Genomic DNA, 17,575 nt, shown 5'->3' on the forward strand with positions numbered 1-17,575 from the left:
CCTGCAGAGCGCAGATGGGTAAGTTTCAGGTACTGGTTTTTCCTAAAACTTGCCTAAAACCAGTGAGTCTCGCCCTTGGACATCCTGGATCTGAAGGCAAGGAGGGGCTGGCCAGGAGGGTCCCCGACACCCAAGACTATTTATAACATGCTCGACCCCAGGGAGCGGCAGCCACAGGCCGGCGAGCTGCAGCGCCACGACTCCTCGCCCCCCGCCCCCCCCCCCCAACACCCCCCAGGTTGGCTCAAGGACCCCGGGGAGCCGGCGGGGCTGGGCCGAGGGTGCCGCGGCCTCCGGCTCCTCCTCGGGGCGCGCGCGGCCAGGTGGGTGGGTGGCGGCGGCCGGGCCCCGGGGATGGCCGCGGCCGCGCTCCGCCAGCAGGTGGCCCCGGGGTCCCAGCGGCGCCGCCCCCTCCCGGCGCCCCTCCTCCCGCGGGGGCGGTCAGCGCCCCGACCCGGCTCGCACCCGCCGCCGCCGCCGCCTCCGGCCCGCCCGCCGCGTCCCCGGGGCCGCGCTCGCCGCCGCCGCCGCCGCCGCCCCCGCCGCGCCCCGAGCTGCGCCCAGGCCGGCCCGCGGCGACACCCCGGGGCGCCCGCCGCCCCCGCCCCCAACTCGCTCCCCCACGGAAAGTTCGGCTCCGGCCGCGTTTTTCCCCGAAGCCGGGAAGGAGCCGGGGTCGGGGGGCGTGCGGAGGGACCCGGGCGGCGGCCGGGAGGGGACAACTTCTCCCGGGAAAGCGCTTCCCGCCGAGCCCCGCGCGCCGCAGCCCCCGCGCGGGTTCCAGGCGGCTCTTCCCTTCCCCCGGCCTCCCCCCTGCGGAGCCCGGAGACGGACCTTGGTCCCGGCGCCCCCGCCGCCGGGTGACCGGCCGCCCGGCCGCGGCGCTGCCCCCGCACCATGGAGTTCTCCGAGAGGAAGAGGAGCAGGAAATCCCAGAGCTTCAAACTGCTCCGCGGAGGTGAGCGCGCCGGGCGGGCAAGGACGTGGCGCCGCGTCCGCAGCCCCGCGCGGCCCGCGCCCCTGCCGGGCTCCGGGACCCCCGAGTTCCCTCCCGCGGGCGCCGCGGCCGCGCACCCCGGCAGGCGAGCAAAGTTGTCCGGGGGAGGCGGGAGGTTGTCGTTCCAGGTAAACAAGTCGGAGGCCACTAAGGAAATTAGCAAACAATGACACTTGGGGAGCCGGGAGCCCTCTTTGGTATTCCGCTCCCGTGGCCAGGTTGGGGGCTGGGGGAGAACTGCCTTTCATCAGGCTGAGCGCACACCGATCCCCACCGGTGGTTGTGGGCTTGGGGTGGTGGTTGTTTTTTTACCCCCGAAGAAAAAGGAAGAGGGTGGAGGTGATTCTTTTAAGAACAAGAAAGAAGCTCAGGAGCCGTGCAAGCCCATATAAGAATTGTTGGTTTCCGAAATCGTTTCTAGGTACGTTATTGGAGTTGCAAAGGTATCTGAGAATAGATCACTTATCAGTCAGATAAGTATCATTTTTTTTTAAAAAAAACAAAAAACCCAGCCAGTTCCTGATGATTTAACAGGTGTGCACCGCAGTGTCTGGGCTGGGCTGATTTTATCAGGGGAGGGGAAAGTTGAATACTATCATCATTGAACAGTGTGTTCAGTTACTTGTTAGAGTCTTTATTTTCCTGATTTCACTTTAAAAAAACAAAACAACGAAAACGGCCAGAACTTAAGAACAGATGTAAAAAAAAAAGTCTATGGAAATGCATTGTGTCACTTTAAATGAGAGGCAGGTGACTTATTTTCATGGCAATGTCACAAGTCCTAATACTGAGTTTAGAAGCACTCGGTTTAAATATCTTTGAATCAATTTGAGGCCAAAACCAAACCGCAGAACCTGTCCATTTTTCCTTGGTTGCGTTGTCTAACTAGTATCAGAGTAGAGAGCAAGGCAATTGTTTTAACAATCTGAGGAAGTCACAGATAAGCTGGTGAAAATTAGAGGGCAATTGCAAGCTAACCTGTCACATCAAATCAATAAAGCTTGCTTTCAGTTGGTCTGAAAATGGTTTTCTTACAGATTTTGAAGATCTGCTTGTATCTGTTTCCCCTGCTTTAGTTTGACACTTCTTAATTGAAGAGGTCTGAAATAGTTTTATGAATTCAAAATATTTGGCTCTGTCTTCTTTCTATGTACATTTTTTCCTAGCAGTGTTGATTACTCAGTCATTTGTACTTTAAAAATCTCTCCATGTATGATTGGCCTATTTGTCTGATTCATTCAGGAATGTAGGCTGCCTACTTATTTATGACCTCAGGGAACTTACTACTTTATCTTAAAAGTGAGAGTACTTCTGTAGACCTTGTCCTGTGAGGTTCAAGGCCATAGCAATAGCTGTTAAGAAGGAACTTCTCTTTGCTTACCTAGTTGATCCTACTTTTTTAGAAATAGATTGTGAAAGCACAGTAGCCTCTATAGAGAAACTTGTAAAATATTGTATTTGAAAGTTGACTGACATAGCAAGTTTTTCTTCCTTTTTTTTTTCTTTTTCCCCCTAAATTATGGGTCTGATTCTTATCTCTGCAGGTGCTTTTTAGAAAATAAACTATTGCGTATTCAAGCACAGTAGCTGAATGCAGAAGACTCTCTTGTGTGAAAGATGGAAATCTTGCTTTCTTATTCCAATTATACTGTATTTGAAATAACAAGTCAGTATTTTTCCAGTGTGATTGCCTCTAAGCTGCTTAGAGGTGGGGATTTTTCTGGGTAAACTGAGAGTACCAGGTAATTAAAGCATACTGTTATTCATATGCTCATGAAATGGGTTGTGGAGATCAGTTTGGAACCCTCCCCTGGCCTACGATTGGGCACGGTTCTCTTTTCTCTATAAACATCCTTGTCATTTGAAAGAAAAGAAACCTAGTAATTGGCATCTGTGGGCCAAATTTACTCTGAAAACCATGTGGTCAAGCAGAGCTGTTTTCTAAAGTTAAAGTAATATGTCAAGTTTGTGTACTTCAGAGTAAGCAAAATCTTAGGGCTTATTAGTAACTACAAATTCTGTGATTGACCGAGTTCTGGAAAATTATATTTGTGGCATAAAGTATAGATTACCCATAGTATATAGAATGAGATTCTAGTCTATATTGTTTGTTCATATTGTGTAGGTCATTAGAATTCTAATTTTTGGTTGTTTTCTCATCCCAGATTATCACCATGAGGTATATAAGATGTCAGAATTCAACAATGATGTCAATGGGGAGGCCAAAGAGACACAACCCATTTTTTTAGGTAGGTTCTTATGTCAGTTAATTCCTCAGTAAAACAAGGTGGCCATTTGCAGTTAAGGAAGGGGGGAAGGGATTGTGCCAGAATGGGAAATGTCTGCCATCGCTTAATGTATGACATTCTTTTCAAGACCTTTTATTTTACAGATTGCCAATATATCCCTTATTAACGTTGGTAAAAGTTGTAATTTCAGACATAAATGTTTATTAGTGTCTGCACACAGTGCTAATTATCACTCACTTCCAGAGCCAGATGCTGACGGTGCAGTTTTGTCGCTCTGTGCGCACCCCATTTACATTGCATATTCGCTGGCACGCTTCGCTGGCAATAGTTTGTGTAATTGGGGTATTACATCTTTGACATCTGGATAACAGAAATTCAATTTCCAGGAAGCCACTATTTGTTTGGTTTTGCTCCTGCCTTGGGTGGGATAGAGGATTAATATGCTGTCTTATTATTATGTCCCTTCACCTTTCTGGCCTGGTTGCTAATCCTGCCATGACAAGATTAAATTAAATCTACAGTCAAAAAGCGTAAGGAAAATAAAAGTGTGATTGTCTGCCTAACCCCCTCTTGATAGTGCTAGTTATCATTGCGCAGCTCCTCATTTTCCTGGCTTTGTGTTCTTTTCATGACAACATTTGGGGTCAGAGACTGGCCATGCTTTGCTTTCACTGTCCTCATTCCTAGCGCAGCTCAGGACAGAGAGCAAAAGCAGCTTCTCTGAGACCTTTTGACAAATGCAGCTGCATGATGAATGAGTAGGTAGCCCCAAATGTTGCCACTCTTTCCATGTGCAGTTTTTGGCACCTAGCATGTGCAGGTCCGTATCTGCAGACCAGGAGCCCAAAATTAGGATGTTGCCTCTAGGAGTGAAGGACCCATAAAATCAGAGTGGAGAGTAAATGGTGGCATTTGGCTCTGACCTTGCCCATCCTGGACGCCTCTCCACGGCTGGTAGGGGGAGGACTGGATGCTGCACAGTACGGAGCAGAGAATGGGGGCAAGTGTGGGCAAGAGTAATTAAAAGCAAAGGTCAGAATGGGGGAGAGTTGATAGAGTTTAAGGAAGCAGATTGCTGCTCAGACCCAGGGTGAGTAGTGCTACAAAGGAGAAAACAATGTGAAAGGTGGCTTAGTGGTCTGTCACCAGGATTCTCTTTTTTGCTTTGAGGAAGAGAAAGGGTGGGTGACAAAGGACGGAGAAATCAAACAGACACTTACTAGAGGTAAAATAGGAGGGACATAGCATTTCTTACACAAGTGATCATTGAAGGCACATGGATCTTTCCATCGAGAGAGAGAGAATATTACTGGGGCCAGCATTGCTCTCAGCACCGTTTACTCTTAAGAGAACCCAAAATGAAAAGGTTAATAGTCAAGTGAAGTGCTATGACCCGGAGAGAGAATATTCTTGAATTGTACTCTTTCCAGTTTCTTAAACTTAATCAGATGGAATTCTGTATTTTTGGTTCCCTCAACTCGATTGGTTAGAATTTTATGTCTAGATACCCACTCGATTTATCCATTTGAAATGAAGAATTTGCATATTAGTAAAAATTTACATTTATCATAAAAATGGAGCAGCATGCCTTTGGTTTAGTATGCTCCAGTGAAGCAGGTCCCCCCCCCCCCACCCCCGTCAGCTGTGTACTTGGGAAATAGTAAGGATGCTTTACAGTAGGTTAATCTGGGTCTGAGAGAGTGGAGGATGAAGAACAAGAAGATACTAGTGCTCAAAATTCAGTAAAATGTACACTCTTGAAGGGGGAGTAATTGCTGCTTTCATTTTTCCTATCTCGAGTCGAGGAAGATAAGAGAACATCAGCGACAGACCAGGGTTGGGATAAGCTTTCAAAATTGGGCAGGAAGGCCTCAGACATCAGGAGACAAAAGACTGAACAGCATGAAAGTGTGCCTGGGTTACTTTTCAATCTTTCATTCATTCTGGGCAAGAATTGATATGGTTGCTAAAGAACATTTTTATTTTATCTTCAGGTCAATTTTTTAAGTGGAAAAGCAAGTGATTACACAAGCATAATTTCTAGGGCAATTGGGAATAGTTATGGATAGCATATAAAATTAAGAATTTTGTCGTTGACCTTGTTATAAAATGGACATTTGTTTTAGTTTGTAATTACTCTTCTGAAAACATAGAGTTAAATCATGCTTGTTTTGTAAGTCACCAGCATCTATCCATAATGGTACTACAGTACAGAGATCGGTGGAAGGTTTATGACATCCAAGGAAGTTTGTTAGCAAAACACCAGAAGAACTGCTTCACCCATAATGCAGCCGTAAAACATGGCCCTCAGGTTTCTGGTCAGCATTTTCTGTGTTCACGCGTGTGTCATCCATGATGCTATCTGCACTTAAAAGATTAAAGGTCATGTCTTGGGGAAAGAGAGTGCTCCAGAATGTTGCCGAGGTCCCCACAGGAAATCTATTCTCTGCAGTGTTTTTAAGCTGTTGACTACGTAGGGTGCCCGACATGGGAGGGCAGCTCAGTAGTGGGAGTAGCTGGGCTGTGTGCTTTGGGAACCACACATGTTAGTGTGGTAACAGGGCTAGCATAGGTCAGTTACTTTACCCTGAGCGCATTGACTTTGTCAGGCTGGCTGTGGTGGACTGTTGTAATTCACCTTAATCAATTCAACAGGTGTTTGTAGGGAAAAACTATTAACTGAGCACTTTTCTGAAAAGGAAGTGGGTTTGGGGGTAACAAAATAGATGGATAGGACGGGGTCCCTGCTCTCAAGGATAAAAATTCAGTCGGAGAGAGAGGACAAATTCAGGACACAGTGAAGGAACAAGATTCAGTAGTCATAACACCTACAGTTGTTTGAGCACTTACTGTATGCACAGCCTTGAGTTGAGTACTTTATGAGAATGATGTCATTTCCTCTGAGAGCAAATCTGTAAGAGTCATTATCGTCCCGGTTTTGTAGATGAGACTTAGAGATGCTAGGTAGGCACTAGAGGTTTCAAATAGCAAATGCTATCGCTGGGATCCCCTGCAGGTCCGCCTGAGCTATAAACACCCCACTGTGCTACCTTCCTGTGCGACTGATAATTAAATGACAGTTGTGAACCATTAAGGCAAGGGCAAAAGCAGAGTTGGAAGGGAAGGATCCAGTTCAGGTCCTGGTGGAGCGTTACTGAGAGGCTAGACCTTGAACTATGGAAAGACTTGGATGAAGGGGATTTGGACAGGACTGCAGGTGGGAGGGGTGGTGTGAGCCACAGCAGAGGAAAAGGGTCATTATAACCAGACTTGAAGTGTGGGCTGCGCTTCGCAGTTCAGATCGTGCTTTCACATCTGCCATCTCATGATTTTCACAGTGTTCTTGCAAGGTAGTTAGGGTGGGTGTTATCAGCCCTGCTACCCAGCAGAGGAAACAAGCTCAGAGTTAAAGTGAGTTGCTCATAAACAGCAGAACCTGGAGCAAACCCAAATCTCCTGTCCAAAGATCTGTTTCTTCTGGCAAGTTGAGCCAGGCAAGTTCAAGGATCATCGAAGAAACCTTAGCCGGTAGCAAGGCACTTTTAGAAAGCATTTTAACGAGGCAGTTAATTAACTTATTATTCAGAACAGTAACAGAAACACTTAATAAAATCTCTTTGTTTACATTGAATATTGGTTTTTTATTATTATAGTATATAAATTTGAACTGTCTATTTTCCAAGTGTTCGTTGTCAGTCATTTATTTACTTAACAAATTTTTTTTTGGTTGATCCTCACCCAAGGATATTTTTCCATTGATTTTTAGAGCGAGTGAAAGGGAAGGGGAGAGACAGAGCGAGATAACATCGATGTAAGAGAGAGAGACATCGATTGGTTGCCTCCAGGCTGGGGATCAGTTGAACCTGGAACCCTTCCCTTCAGTCAGTGGGACAACTCTATCCACTGAGCCACACCGGCGAGGGCACCTTGTTCTTTTTAATATTTGGTTCAGCTATACAGCTTTTAGAAAATGAAGTGCAGGTGTAGTAGCCATGCCAAGTGAGCTGGGTTGAGATCTCTGAACTTTAAAAAAAATACTTTTATTGATTTCAGAGAGGAAGGGAGATAGAGAGAGAGAAACATCAGGGGTGAGACAGAATCATTGATGGGCCGCCTCCTGCATGTGCCCCCCACTGGGAATCGAGCCCACAACCCGGTCATATGCCCTGACCAGGAATCGAACCATGAACTCCTGGTTCATAGGTCAAGGCTCAACCACAGAGCCACACCTGGCCAGGCTAGGTCTCCGAACTTTTGAGTCTGTTTTCAGTGGCTTTCCTGAGGACAGCTGCCCCCACAAGGGTCCCCAGAGTCTCCTAAAAAATGACACACTTGAAAAATTCCTTCCCACTTTTCCAAGTGAGACAATTAGGCCCTGATCACAGTGTGATTCTCCTTCCTGGGAAGTGGATGGGTCCATGTTTGAGAGTGGGGGCTCTCCCCCTAGAGCCCACTTGCCTGGGCACCTTCCTGTTCTTGTTTGGCCTCAAAGGGCTTGAGTGCTGGGCCTCCTTCCAAGCTCTAATGTTTCCACTGTCTCTGTGGCTGGAGTTCTCAGAGTGGGAAGAAGCCTCAAATAAAATGAAGATCCAAGCCTTAGCTGGCTTGCTTATTGGTTGCAGTGGTCGGCAAACTGCGGCTCGCGAGCCACATGTGGCTCTTTGGCCCCTTGAGTGTGGCTCTTCCACAAAATACCCACTTCTGCGCATGGGCCATGAAGTTTCAATCGCACTGTACGTGCACGCCCGCACGTGGTATTTTGTGGAAGAGACACACTCAAGGGGCCAAAGAGCCGCATGTGGCTCGCGAGCCACAGTTTGCTGACCACTGGTTGGTTGGAACATGGTCCTATATACCAAAGGATGCAGGCTCGAGCCCCGGTTGGGGTTACTGGAGGCAACGGATCAATGTTTTTCTCTTCTCTCATCTCTCTTTCTCTCTCTCTCTCTCTCTCTCTCTCTCTCTCTCTCTCTCTCTCTCGTCAGCAAAAAATATATGCTCTGGAGAGGATTTTAATAACAAATGGAAGGCCCAATAGAGAGAAAAAGAAAGAACCTTCCCCCCACCAAACCACGCCCTCAAAAAAGCACATCATTTGGAAATAAGAGTGTTTCTTCTCTGCTTCTCTCTAAAACTCCATGCTCAGCACCATGGCCTCCTCTGTCCCCATGTCCCTGACCTCTTTCATGTCAGTTCTCACCTTTTTTGGTGGTGGAGTGAAGGAGACAGAGCAGTAAGAGTGGCTCTTGAGGTTAGGAATGTGGCCAATAATAGTAGGTGTCATTTATGGAGAGCTAGCTGTGTGTCAGGCACTATGTTACCAACTTCCTGTATGTTGTTCCATTAATTGTCCCAAGAAAGTTATTATCATTTCCCATTTATGGGTGAGGAATTTGAGGAGTTCACACAGTTACTCAGTGACAGAACCAGGATAAAACCAGGGTTTGTCTGTCTCCAGAATCATGCCCTTAACCCCATGAAATGCTTTGTTTAATGCACTCCCCTGTGGAACCCCCAATATGTCAGACAGGTAAAAGGGGATGAGGCTGCTTGAAGCAGGTCGAGGAGACGCAGAGCACCTTGTACCATGTCCCACATTCCTCTGCCTCCCCATCCTTGCGGGCCTCTACAGAACTTGTAGGGCACCCTCATCACAATTTTAAAACCTCTATCTAGAAGATTGTTTCCAAAGTTTCCTGCAACACTAAAAGTATATCTGGTTGTACTATGGATCCAAAACATGGCTTCAAAATTATTCTAGGGTTAGCATACATTTTCTCGTTTAAAAAAAGGATGTAAATCTTAATTTTTATGCCATCTGTTAACTTACTAACCAGTTACCTTGTAAATGAGAAGTCATGATAGCCCTCCATGTTTAGTTTTGCTTTATAAGTTTTTATTTTAGTTGTTTAAAAGGCATTTAGAGCTTCAAGAGTGATTTTTATATGCAATGTTGTTTTAAAGTTTGACTAATCTCATAAAACTGCAGTACTCTTCATTATGAGACAACCTGAAAGTCCATTGGATGTTCTTCAACACCACAGACAGGCTGGCTTTGGTCCCTTTTCACTTTGCCTATTTTTAAGAATAGGACCTATTGTTTTGGATTATTACCTGAGAATTTAATGAATTCACTCCTGGATGCAGGAGATAAGAAAACATTTAATTCATAACTTATATTAACCAGTGTAGTAAAAAAAAAAAAATGAAGCGCCCCCCCCCCCCCCGCAACACACACACACACACACAATGATTGCAAGCAAAGTGAAAGATGAGAGAGCCTCTTGAGGAAACTTAAGCACTGATGGCATCTTTGAACATAAGTGCACAGATTAACCTGTTTCTGTAGTCGCAGATGCAGACTTAGTCATTCTTAGATATTACTTACTGCCAAGAGTTTGGGAAGCATTTGGGAAGACAGTTAGGCCTGTCTTACTAATCACTTAGTTAATATCACAACTACATCATAAGGTCTGTGTTGTATCTGTTACACAAATGGGTAGCTGAGCTCAGAGAGGGAAGTGATTTGCCCAAGGTCTCACAGTAATTAGTAGTTCCATCCAGTTCTTCACTCCTCACTATGTCAGAGCTGCCTGCAGTCCTGACCCCTCCCCTTCTAACCACTCGGACTGATCTTAATCATAACCCCCCATCCTCTCCCCAACAGAATGGGACTTCAGATGTGAAGGGGAACCATAGATAGAAGGAGAAGGGTGGACATGGGACAGCCCCAGTACCATTTGGGAAGAGAGAAACTGAGGTTTGTTTAACATCTGTTGTATGCTGGGCACTTCCCATTCTGTATCTTATTTACCCTTTGCCCCAATTCTGAGAAGATACTGTTATGTCCATTTTCAGATGAAATGCCAGTTTGCCTAAGGTCAGATAGCTCGTAGATAGGAGCCTGGATTTGGACTTGGCTTACTACATTTATTTGTACTTGGCCATGCAGCCTTTGACGAAGTGAAGTTCCAATCACTTCCCTCCTTTGCTGTTGGCTATTTCTAACCTTCTAGCCTTATTTCCCTCCTCCTCCTCACTAAAAACATTGGCTTGTATCCAACTGTTCTCTCATCACTCTTTCCTGAAGCATCTTTCCTGTTCTCATCTTGGTGCCTTTCACCATCTAAGTTTCTCCATACCAGTCTCCTCCCATGTCTTACCCCAGTCTGCACTTCATGTATTACAAACCTGTGTCTCCTATCAGTCTTTAAAGCCCAATTCAAACATTACCCAGGAGCCTTTTCAGGTTATAAAGCATAGTAGAGACAAGTCAGGTTTAAAGTCAGAAAATCTTGGTTGGAATCTCAGGTGAACAGGTAATAACACCTTGGACAAAACTCTTGAAGGTTTTATCTTCTGTGATAGTAACATTGCTTCCCCCCCCCACCCCCCATCAGCTTTCCCTACAGCATGTAGGAACTCCTAGGTGGTAAGACACTTTTTCAAAGTAGAAAGTGCTATATTCTTGTTATTATCCCCTTCTCTTTCTTCTTCTGAATTGGAAGGTATCAAGAAAAAGTTCAAATCTTTGTTACCTAAATGCATGAGTATATTGGACTATGTTGTATAGCATTCTGAAGATTTGTTTTAAAATATACTGCTATGTTGAGACTTTAATGACGTTTAGTGAGCCAAGCTACAATATGCTGTATTTAACTGGAAGAAGCTTTATGAAGATACTCAACTAACATAGAAATTTGGAGTTTCTGATGTTGATTTGTGAGATTCAACTTGAAATCTTTTTGAAAGCTAGCTCCATGTTGAAAAGCAAAATTGAAAAATAGCATATGCTCTGTCGGTTCAGAATTCTGCTATAATATTGAGGTGCTTAACATAATATTGGCCTGTTTATAACTTGATTTTGGCATTGTCTAGTTCTCCCATCCACAGGAGGCAAGCATTTCTTAAATTTCCCATCTTAATTTAAGAAAACAAAGCCATGCATTAACCAAGATAACTTGGCAGAAGTCACGTTTGCGTGGGAACAGTCCCTGCATACAGCTGCACAGAGTGGGGCCTGCTCCCCAAGGCAGTGTCTTGAGGGACAGCTGCCTCCTCCTGTCTCTCATAAAGGCTGGTGTGGCTTAGCCCCACCCCATGATGGATACGTGTGATGTATTGTGATAGTTTGCTTTTCCTCCACCAATTTTGACCAAAGCATTAAAAAATCTCCACGAAGGACAGACTCTAAGGAGATACGTTAACAATTTAGCCTTTCTGGTTCCCATGGGAATATGGATTTTTACTTTTGGAAGAGAATAACATGGCCATCTATAAGATAAAATAAAGATGTGGGAACAGTGTGTTTTGCATCTTAAGGTTAAAAATAGATCTAGGAGTTTACATGGCAAGTCTGTTATTCTTATAAGTCAGCAGATGATTGGAGAGAACATTCCCTGGAAAGGTGTGTAACAGCAGTGGCAGGGGTGGGCCGTGGGTGGGGAGAGGAGCAGACGGAACCTGCAGTGGTTTATCCGGCTGCCTTTGTCCTCCTGGTGCATGTACACGACTCTGAGGGTTGCTCTCCTGCCTGAGCTTCTTGGTTGTCTGTGGCTTTCAGATTAGGACCCGGACTCGTGGGCATAACCGATGAGACCATGCTTGCACTGCCACCTGTCCACTTGGAGCTTCCCTGTGACACTTCCCTCTGCCCTTTGGGTGTCAGCCACACCAAACCTCTTTTCTTGCCTGCAGGGGCCCCACTTCCTCTCTGGAGGCCAGTCACTTCCTCACCTCAGTGGCTGCACATGCCACCTCCTCTGTTTGGATACCACACTTGCACCTTCCTCCCTCTCCTTTTCTTGGCCCTCTGTTAATCCCTAAAGTCTCCAAGCTGAGGTCATCTCCTCCAGGTAATCTTCTCTGATTCCCTCTCACCCGCCCTTCCACAGATGCTGAGCATGTCTCTCACAAAGTGTATTACATATCTCTGTCGCCGGGTTGGAAACTCCGAAGATCATCTCAGTGTCCACACTGCCCAGCACCATGTTGGCCACATAACAAACATCAGTAGATGCTCAGTGAATGAGTGAGGAGTCCACCTTTCAGTTTAAAATAAAGTGGCCAAGTCATCCATTTTTACACTTTATTATCCAATTCTTATCTCTAAGCTCCCACCCTGTCTTTCAAGGTGAAAATTTATACATCCTCTTACTAGCTAACTGGACCTCACAAATCAGGAGTAAAATATGTCAGTACTGACAAGGGAATGTTTATTTTTCATCACATATTTTTTCTTTTTCATTTGGTTAATGGGAGACCCTTTCTGCCATGGAGCTCTGAAATAGGATGCACCAGTGTGCCCTCATGTGCCAGCCCCTCTAGGGCCTTGCAGACTCCCTGCACGAAGCGTAGGTGCCTCTGGACTATCGCAGTACTGTGGCCCTGGCATCTGCTCTGCTGTTCTCTGCCTAAGGATCCTTTATATCCCTCAGGTCTTAGCTTGAATTCCTGTAGGACAAGACCTTGAGTTTACTGTGTTCTTAGTGCACAATACTTGGCACAGAGTAGACTCTGAATAAGTAATTTTGAATAAATTAATGAGAACCATTTAAAACATCTTGAAATTGCCCTGGCTGGTATGGCTTAGTTGGTTGACTGTTGTCTCAAGCACCAAAAAGATTTGCCATTGCTATCTGAGTGGAACGGTCTGTTGAGTTGGGACAGTCTTGTGCAGGACTGTCACATATTGCAGAAGGTCTTGATTCCAGCCTCTGAGTATTGGCTATACACACACACACAAATGTTGGGAGTACGCATTTAGTCATTGTGACAATCAAATATACCCCTACATATGTGAGCTAGAGCGTGGTCCTTAGCAAGCCAAGGTTGTGGGGTCATTTAGCTTTGAATACCAAAAAAAGCGATTGCATTGCCATAGACCTGAGACTCTTCCCTCATGTGTTGTCTCTCAGATGCCCACATGACTGGGGAACAAAGGAGAGACTGTAATGGATCAGTTGACCCCATCACTATACCCAAAAGAGAGAGATCAAAGGGCACATTCCATTCATGGTCAGGTTATTGTACCTCCTTTCTATACAAAGACAGCTTATTACATGCACATTTGATCATATATTATAAAATCATTAAGAAGTTTGGACAGATTTTATTTCAGTATTCCAGACAATCAGTATCCTTATATATAATAATCCATAAAATTATTTTTTTAGTATTGCCTATTTTTTTCAAACGTGTACAAATATACTGTGCTATTTGAATTCCATGGGTTTTACAATGTTTTTTTTTACTTGGAAATCAAATTTTATATCTGAAAGGTTAATGGAGAAAACTAATTATGCTATCTGGTAACCAAATGTGTGATGAGACATTTGTCTCTGTAATTAACAGCAAGGAACTTTTATAGTTTCATAAAATTGAATGCTACATAGGATATTCTGTGAGCATTTGTTTGGACGAGGTGTCCAAAACAGAGATGTTTATGGATGATATAAAGTTGAACCGAAATGTAATGCAGGTGCCTGTGCATCTCCCAGCATTTCTCATTGTTGAAATGGAAGCCAGAAGATTAATAACTTTAGTTTGTCATGATAAAATAAGTAATGTGTTCTTGGAACAGTGGTACAGCACATAAGTTACTCAGTAATTCCAAGAATTTATTCTGTTCCAGGAATAATATCTTTAACAATTTATTTCTACGGAAGAAGTTGATGCAACATAATAGCCTGTGAAGTTGCTTGTATGGCTAATGGAATTATATCTCAAATACGACTTTATACCTACATATAAAATGTAAAGAACCCCTAAAAAATGCAAGGTCAAGGTACAACATAAAAGTGAAAAGTCAGGAGATGCAGAAGTTAAAGTTCTTCTGTGAACATTAATTCATTCTCATTGCACATATATAATTTTTCAATTACTAGCAAGACTTTAATGGTCACCTTCGTAAGTACTGCATGAAATACGGTTCAGGAAAAGTTGCTACAGGAATGTTAGCTTCAGCATTCTGTAAGTCTGCTGTTCCACTGTTTATTCTGGAAGAGAGAACATGATGCTTGGAGCAACAGCAGATGTGTGGCCCAGACCTGATGTCTTCCTCTGGTTTATGTTGGTCATTTTGGGCAAGCGACTTAGTCTTTTCCTTTGTCAGATGGGAGAAACAACTTCCTATCTATCCTCTCTGAGGAACTGAGGAGGCAATGCAGAGACAGGCTCCTTTGGGAAGGCTTTCATAAGAAGACATGATGAATCTAGGCACCACGAGGCCTCTGCTTGCCACCACCACACAATTCCATAGAAACGAGAAATTCTTTCAGAGGTGTCACGGTGTTGGTTTATGTCTTGCGCATCATTGGTTTTTTGCACATAGTTTTTTTTTCTTTAGCTTTCCTCAACTGTGGCTTCCTGTCATATCTGATACTAGAATTAGCTTATTCTTGTATTAATTTTGTAGGTATCTATTGAGTAGCCATTAGTGGCAGGCTAGGACGATTTAAAGCCTATTAGGTTGTCACGAAGGAAAATTAAGGATTCTACAGGAACATGGAATGGGGGGCCTCCCTAGGCCTGGGGATTAATGGATATGACCCTTGAGAACATGACATTTATGCTGACTCTTGAAGGGTAAGTCTAGGGTTGGGGCTGAGGATGTGTGTGAATCCAGGAAGTGAGAGCACTTCTGAGACCTTGCTATATGTAAAGCAGAGGGCCCTCTGGCTGTCCATTCTAGTCACTAATTAGATTCGGGTTTAATTGTCATGATGTGAGGCCTGGGTACTGGTATTTTAAAGTTGTCCCCATGATCCAAATGTGCAGCCAGACCTGAAGAGCCACTAATTTAGGATAAGGCGGGATGTGGCCAGAGCCAAGGCTTCAGAAAGAGGCGAGGGAAGCCTGATGCGGAGGGCCACTGCGTAAGCCGGTGGGGAGCAGGGCTCCACCCTGAGTTGTTGTCATTCTGCTGAGGTAAGTCATGTACTGAGATTTGCATGTTTGAAAGATCACTCTGACTTCAGGAGGAAGCAACACTGAAGGTCTTTGGCAGTAGCCCCATCAAATGATAATGGGAGAGTGGAGAGAAATAGAAGGATTTCAAGTAAATCAGAAACTATAATAAACAGAGCTCGGGGATTGTCTGTGAGAGGGAGAGGAGGAGAGAGGTAAGTCCACTGTTTCTGGCTTGGACAGCAGAGTAGGTGCTATTTATTAAGGCTTGTAAATGAAGGTCATAAAATAAATTTTGAGCCTTGGCTGGGTGTCTCTGTTGGTGGAGCGTCATCCAGTCCACCAACAGGTTTGATTCCCAGTCAGGGTACATCCTAGGTGTGGGTGCAATCGCTGGTCGGGGCACATATGGGAGGCAACCAGTCGATGTTTCTCTCTTTCTCTCTCTCTAAAATCAATACATATATCCTCGCATGAGAATTTTTTAAAAATACATTTTGAACATAATTTTAAGGTTGCTTTTAAATGTCCAAGTGGGCTGTCCAGTAGGTAATTGGATGTACAGGTCTGGAGCCTCGAAGGGGTCAGGACTGGAATCCGCACATAGAGAGATAGTCACTGGAGCCAGGAGAGAGGACCCAGAAAGAGAGTGGAGGGCGGAGTCCTGAAAATCTTCGATATTTAAGGCAGTGCTTTTCACAACAGTTGTTGAACAATGTTTGGCTTGATCCCAGTGTTTCCTTAGTAAAATGATGCTGCAGTAAGTATTCTTGTACATATGTCATGGGTACTTGTTTGGCTATTTCTATAGGATAAATTCCTCCAAGTGGGATTGCTGAATTTCTCTCCGAAAAAGTTCTCTACCAACAACGTATGAAAGTGACTATAATCCTACGCTTTCACCAAAAATGGCTTTATGAATCTATGGTCTTTGCCAAATTATAGACAAATAATTTCATATTATTTAATTTTATTACATTAATAATTAGGGAGGCTAAGAGGTTTAAACTGCTTATTTCTCTTATAAATTACATGTTCGTGTCCTTTGTCCATTTTTCCATTGTTAGTATTTGTCTTCTTTGAATTGTAACACCTCTCCTCTATATTTGGGATTTTAACTCTTTGGCTCTGTTACTCCTGAACAGTAAGCACTTGAAGTGGTGGCTTCTGACCTAGTCACTTAACGATGAGTTACACATGAAAGGAACATTCGGTAGGGCAACCATGTTATAATTATTATAAAAGTTAGTTGTCCATGATATAAGAACATTTGGAGGAGGGATAGTAGATACACTGAATTGGTTGGGTAGTTCTAGCTGTGTCATACCATTCGTTCTCTTATGAAAAACCTTCATTGATACCCTGTTATTTTCAAGATAAAGTAAAATCATCATCAAAGTCCTTCTGTCTTTGACTTTGCCCATTCAGTGTCTTTACTTCGACAGGCTTATTCACCATCACCCTCTTTGTTTTCCTCTGCCTTCGGGCTTTGTTCAGTGTTACACCCTTTTTCCAAAACCGCCCATGGAAATGCTGACCATCTTTTATTGACTAACTCAAATCTTACCATCTTCCTGAAGCAGGCTATCGTCCTCGCAGTTTAAATGCTCTCTTCCTCTCTGGTTTCTGAAACACTCGTAATTTATGCAATGCCTAAGGAAGTTATTATATAGCCTCTTGATTTGCCTGTTCCATTATGGGAACAGGCACGTGTATTCCTAGAAAGTGTAGCTGGGGGACATTTAAAAGCCTGACTTAAAAGCAGCAGCCCTTTGCTTTCTATGACAGTCCAGCCCACCCTTCCATTGGCCAGTGCATCTTAACCGGCAGATGTGTAACTGGTGCCCTGTGTTGTTTCATGGGCTACGGGAATCTGCACATCTTGCTGCTTAGAGAGCAGAGTATAATATTTGCATTAATTTTTAAAGATAAAACAAAGACATCAAAGAAAATTGTTCTTTATTCACCTCTCAGGACGTTGCCCCCAAACTTCTCAGGGATGTTTATTTTTCTTTGTAAGTGTTCTTTGAGGAGCACATTTGAGAAGCAGCTCGACAGCCCATTTCCATCACTGGTTCTTGATTCATTTCCAGGTATTCCTCTGCTCCTTTGGCTCTTAATACAGGTCTCAAAGTTTTTTAGCCCCTTTTGCTTTGAAGACCTATTTTCCAACTAGGATCCATTCCCTCTTGTACCTGTCCTGGCCTGGCTTCACCTTCTTGGCCTGCTTAAAGAGCTCCAGCCTCCCGCCCTGACAGCAAGCAGCCCATACTGGGTAAGCCTGCCCATGTGTTTGAAGAGAGGCATTGTATTCTTAGAATTATTTGTGCATTCATTTGTCTTCCATGTTAGACTGCAAACCCCTGAAGGGGAGAGCCTGTGTTTCTTTTCTTTTTTGTCACAGTATCTTATATTTAGTAGT

The 17,575-nt window shown here is 44.3% G+C and overlaps 1 protein-coding gene across 1 annotated transcript in view; it reads left to right on the forward strand.

Moving 5' to 3' along the window:
• Positions 1-892: 892 nt before the first annotated feature.
• Positions 893-17,575, forward strand: part of BEND7 (BEN domain containing 7) — a gene marked incomplete at its 3' end in the record, with an annotated part of 76,854 nt that continues 60,171 nt past the window's right edge. The window contains exons 1-2 of the mRNA XM_081099245.1: positions 893-958; positions 3,163-3,246. Of these exons, the coding sequence (XP_080955371.1) occupies positions 898-958; positions 3,163-3,246 (145 nt within the window). The 5' untranslated portion in view covers positions 893-897. The remainder of the gene's footprint in view (positions 959-3,162; positions 3,247-17,575) is intronic.

Source organism: Myotis nattereri, assembly GCF_964212035.1.
Source record: "Myotis nattereri genome assembly, chromosome: 1".
In the NCBI taxonomy this organism is placed as follows: Eukaryota; Metazoa; Chordata; class Mammalia; order Chiroptera; family Vespertilionidae; genus Myotis; species Myotis nattereri.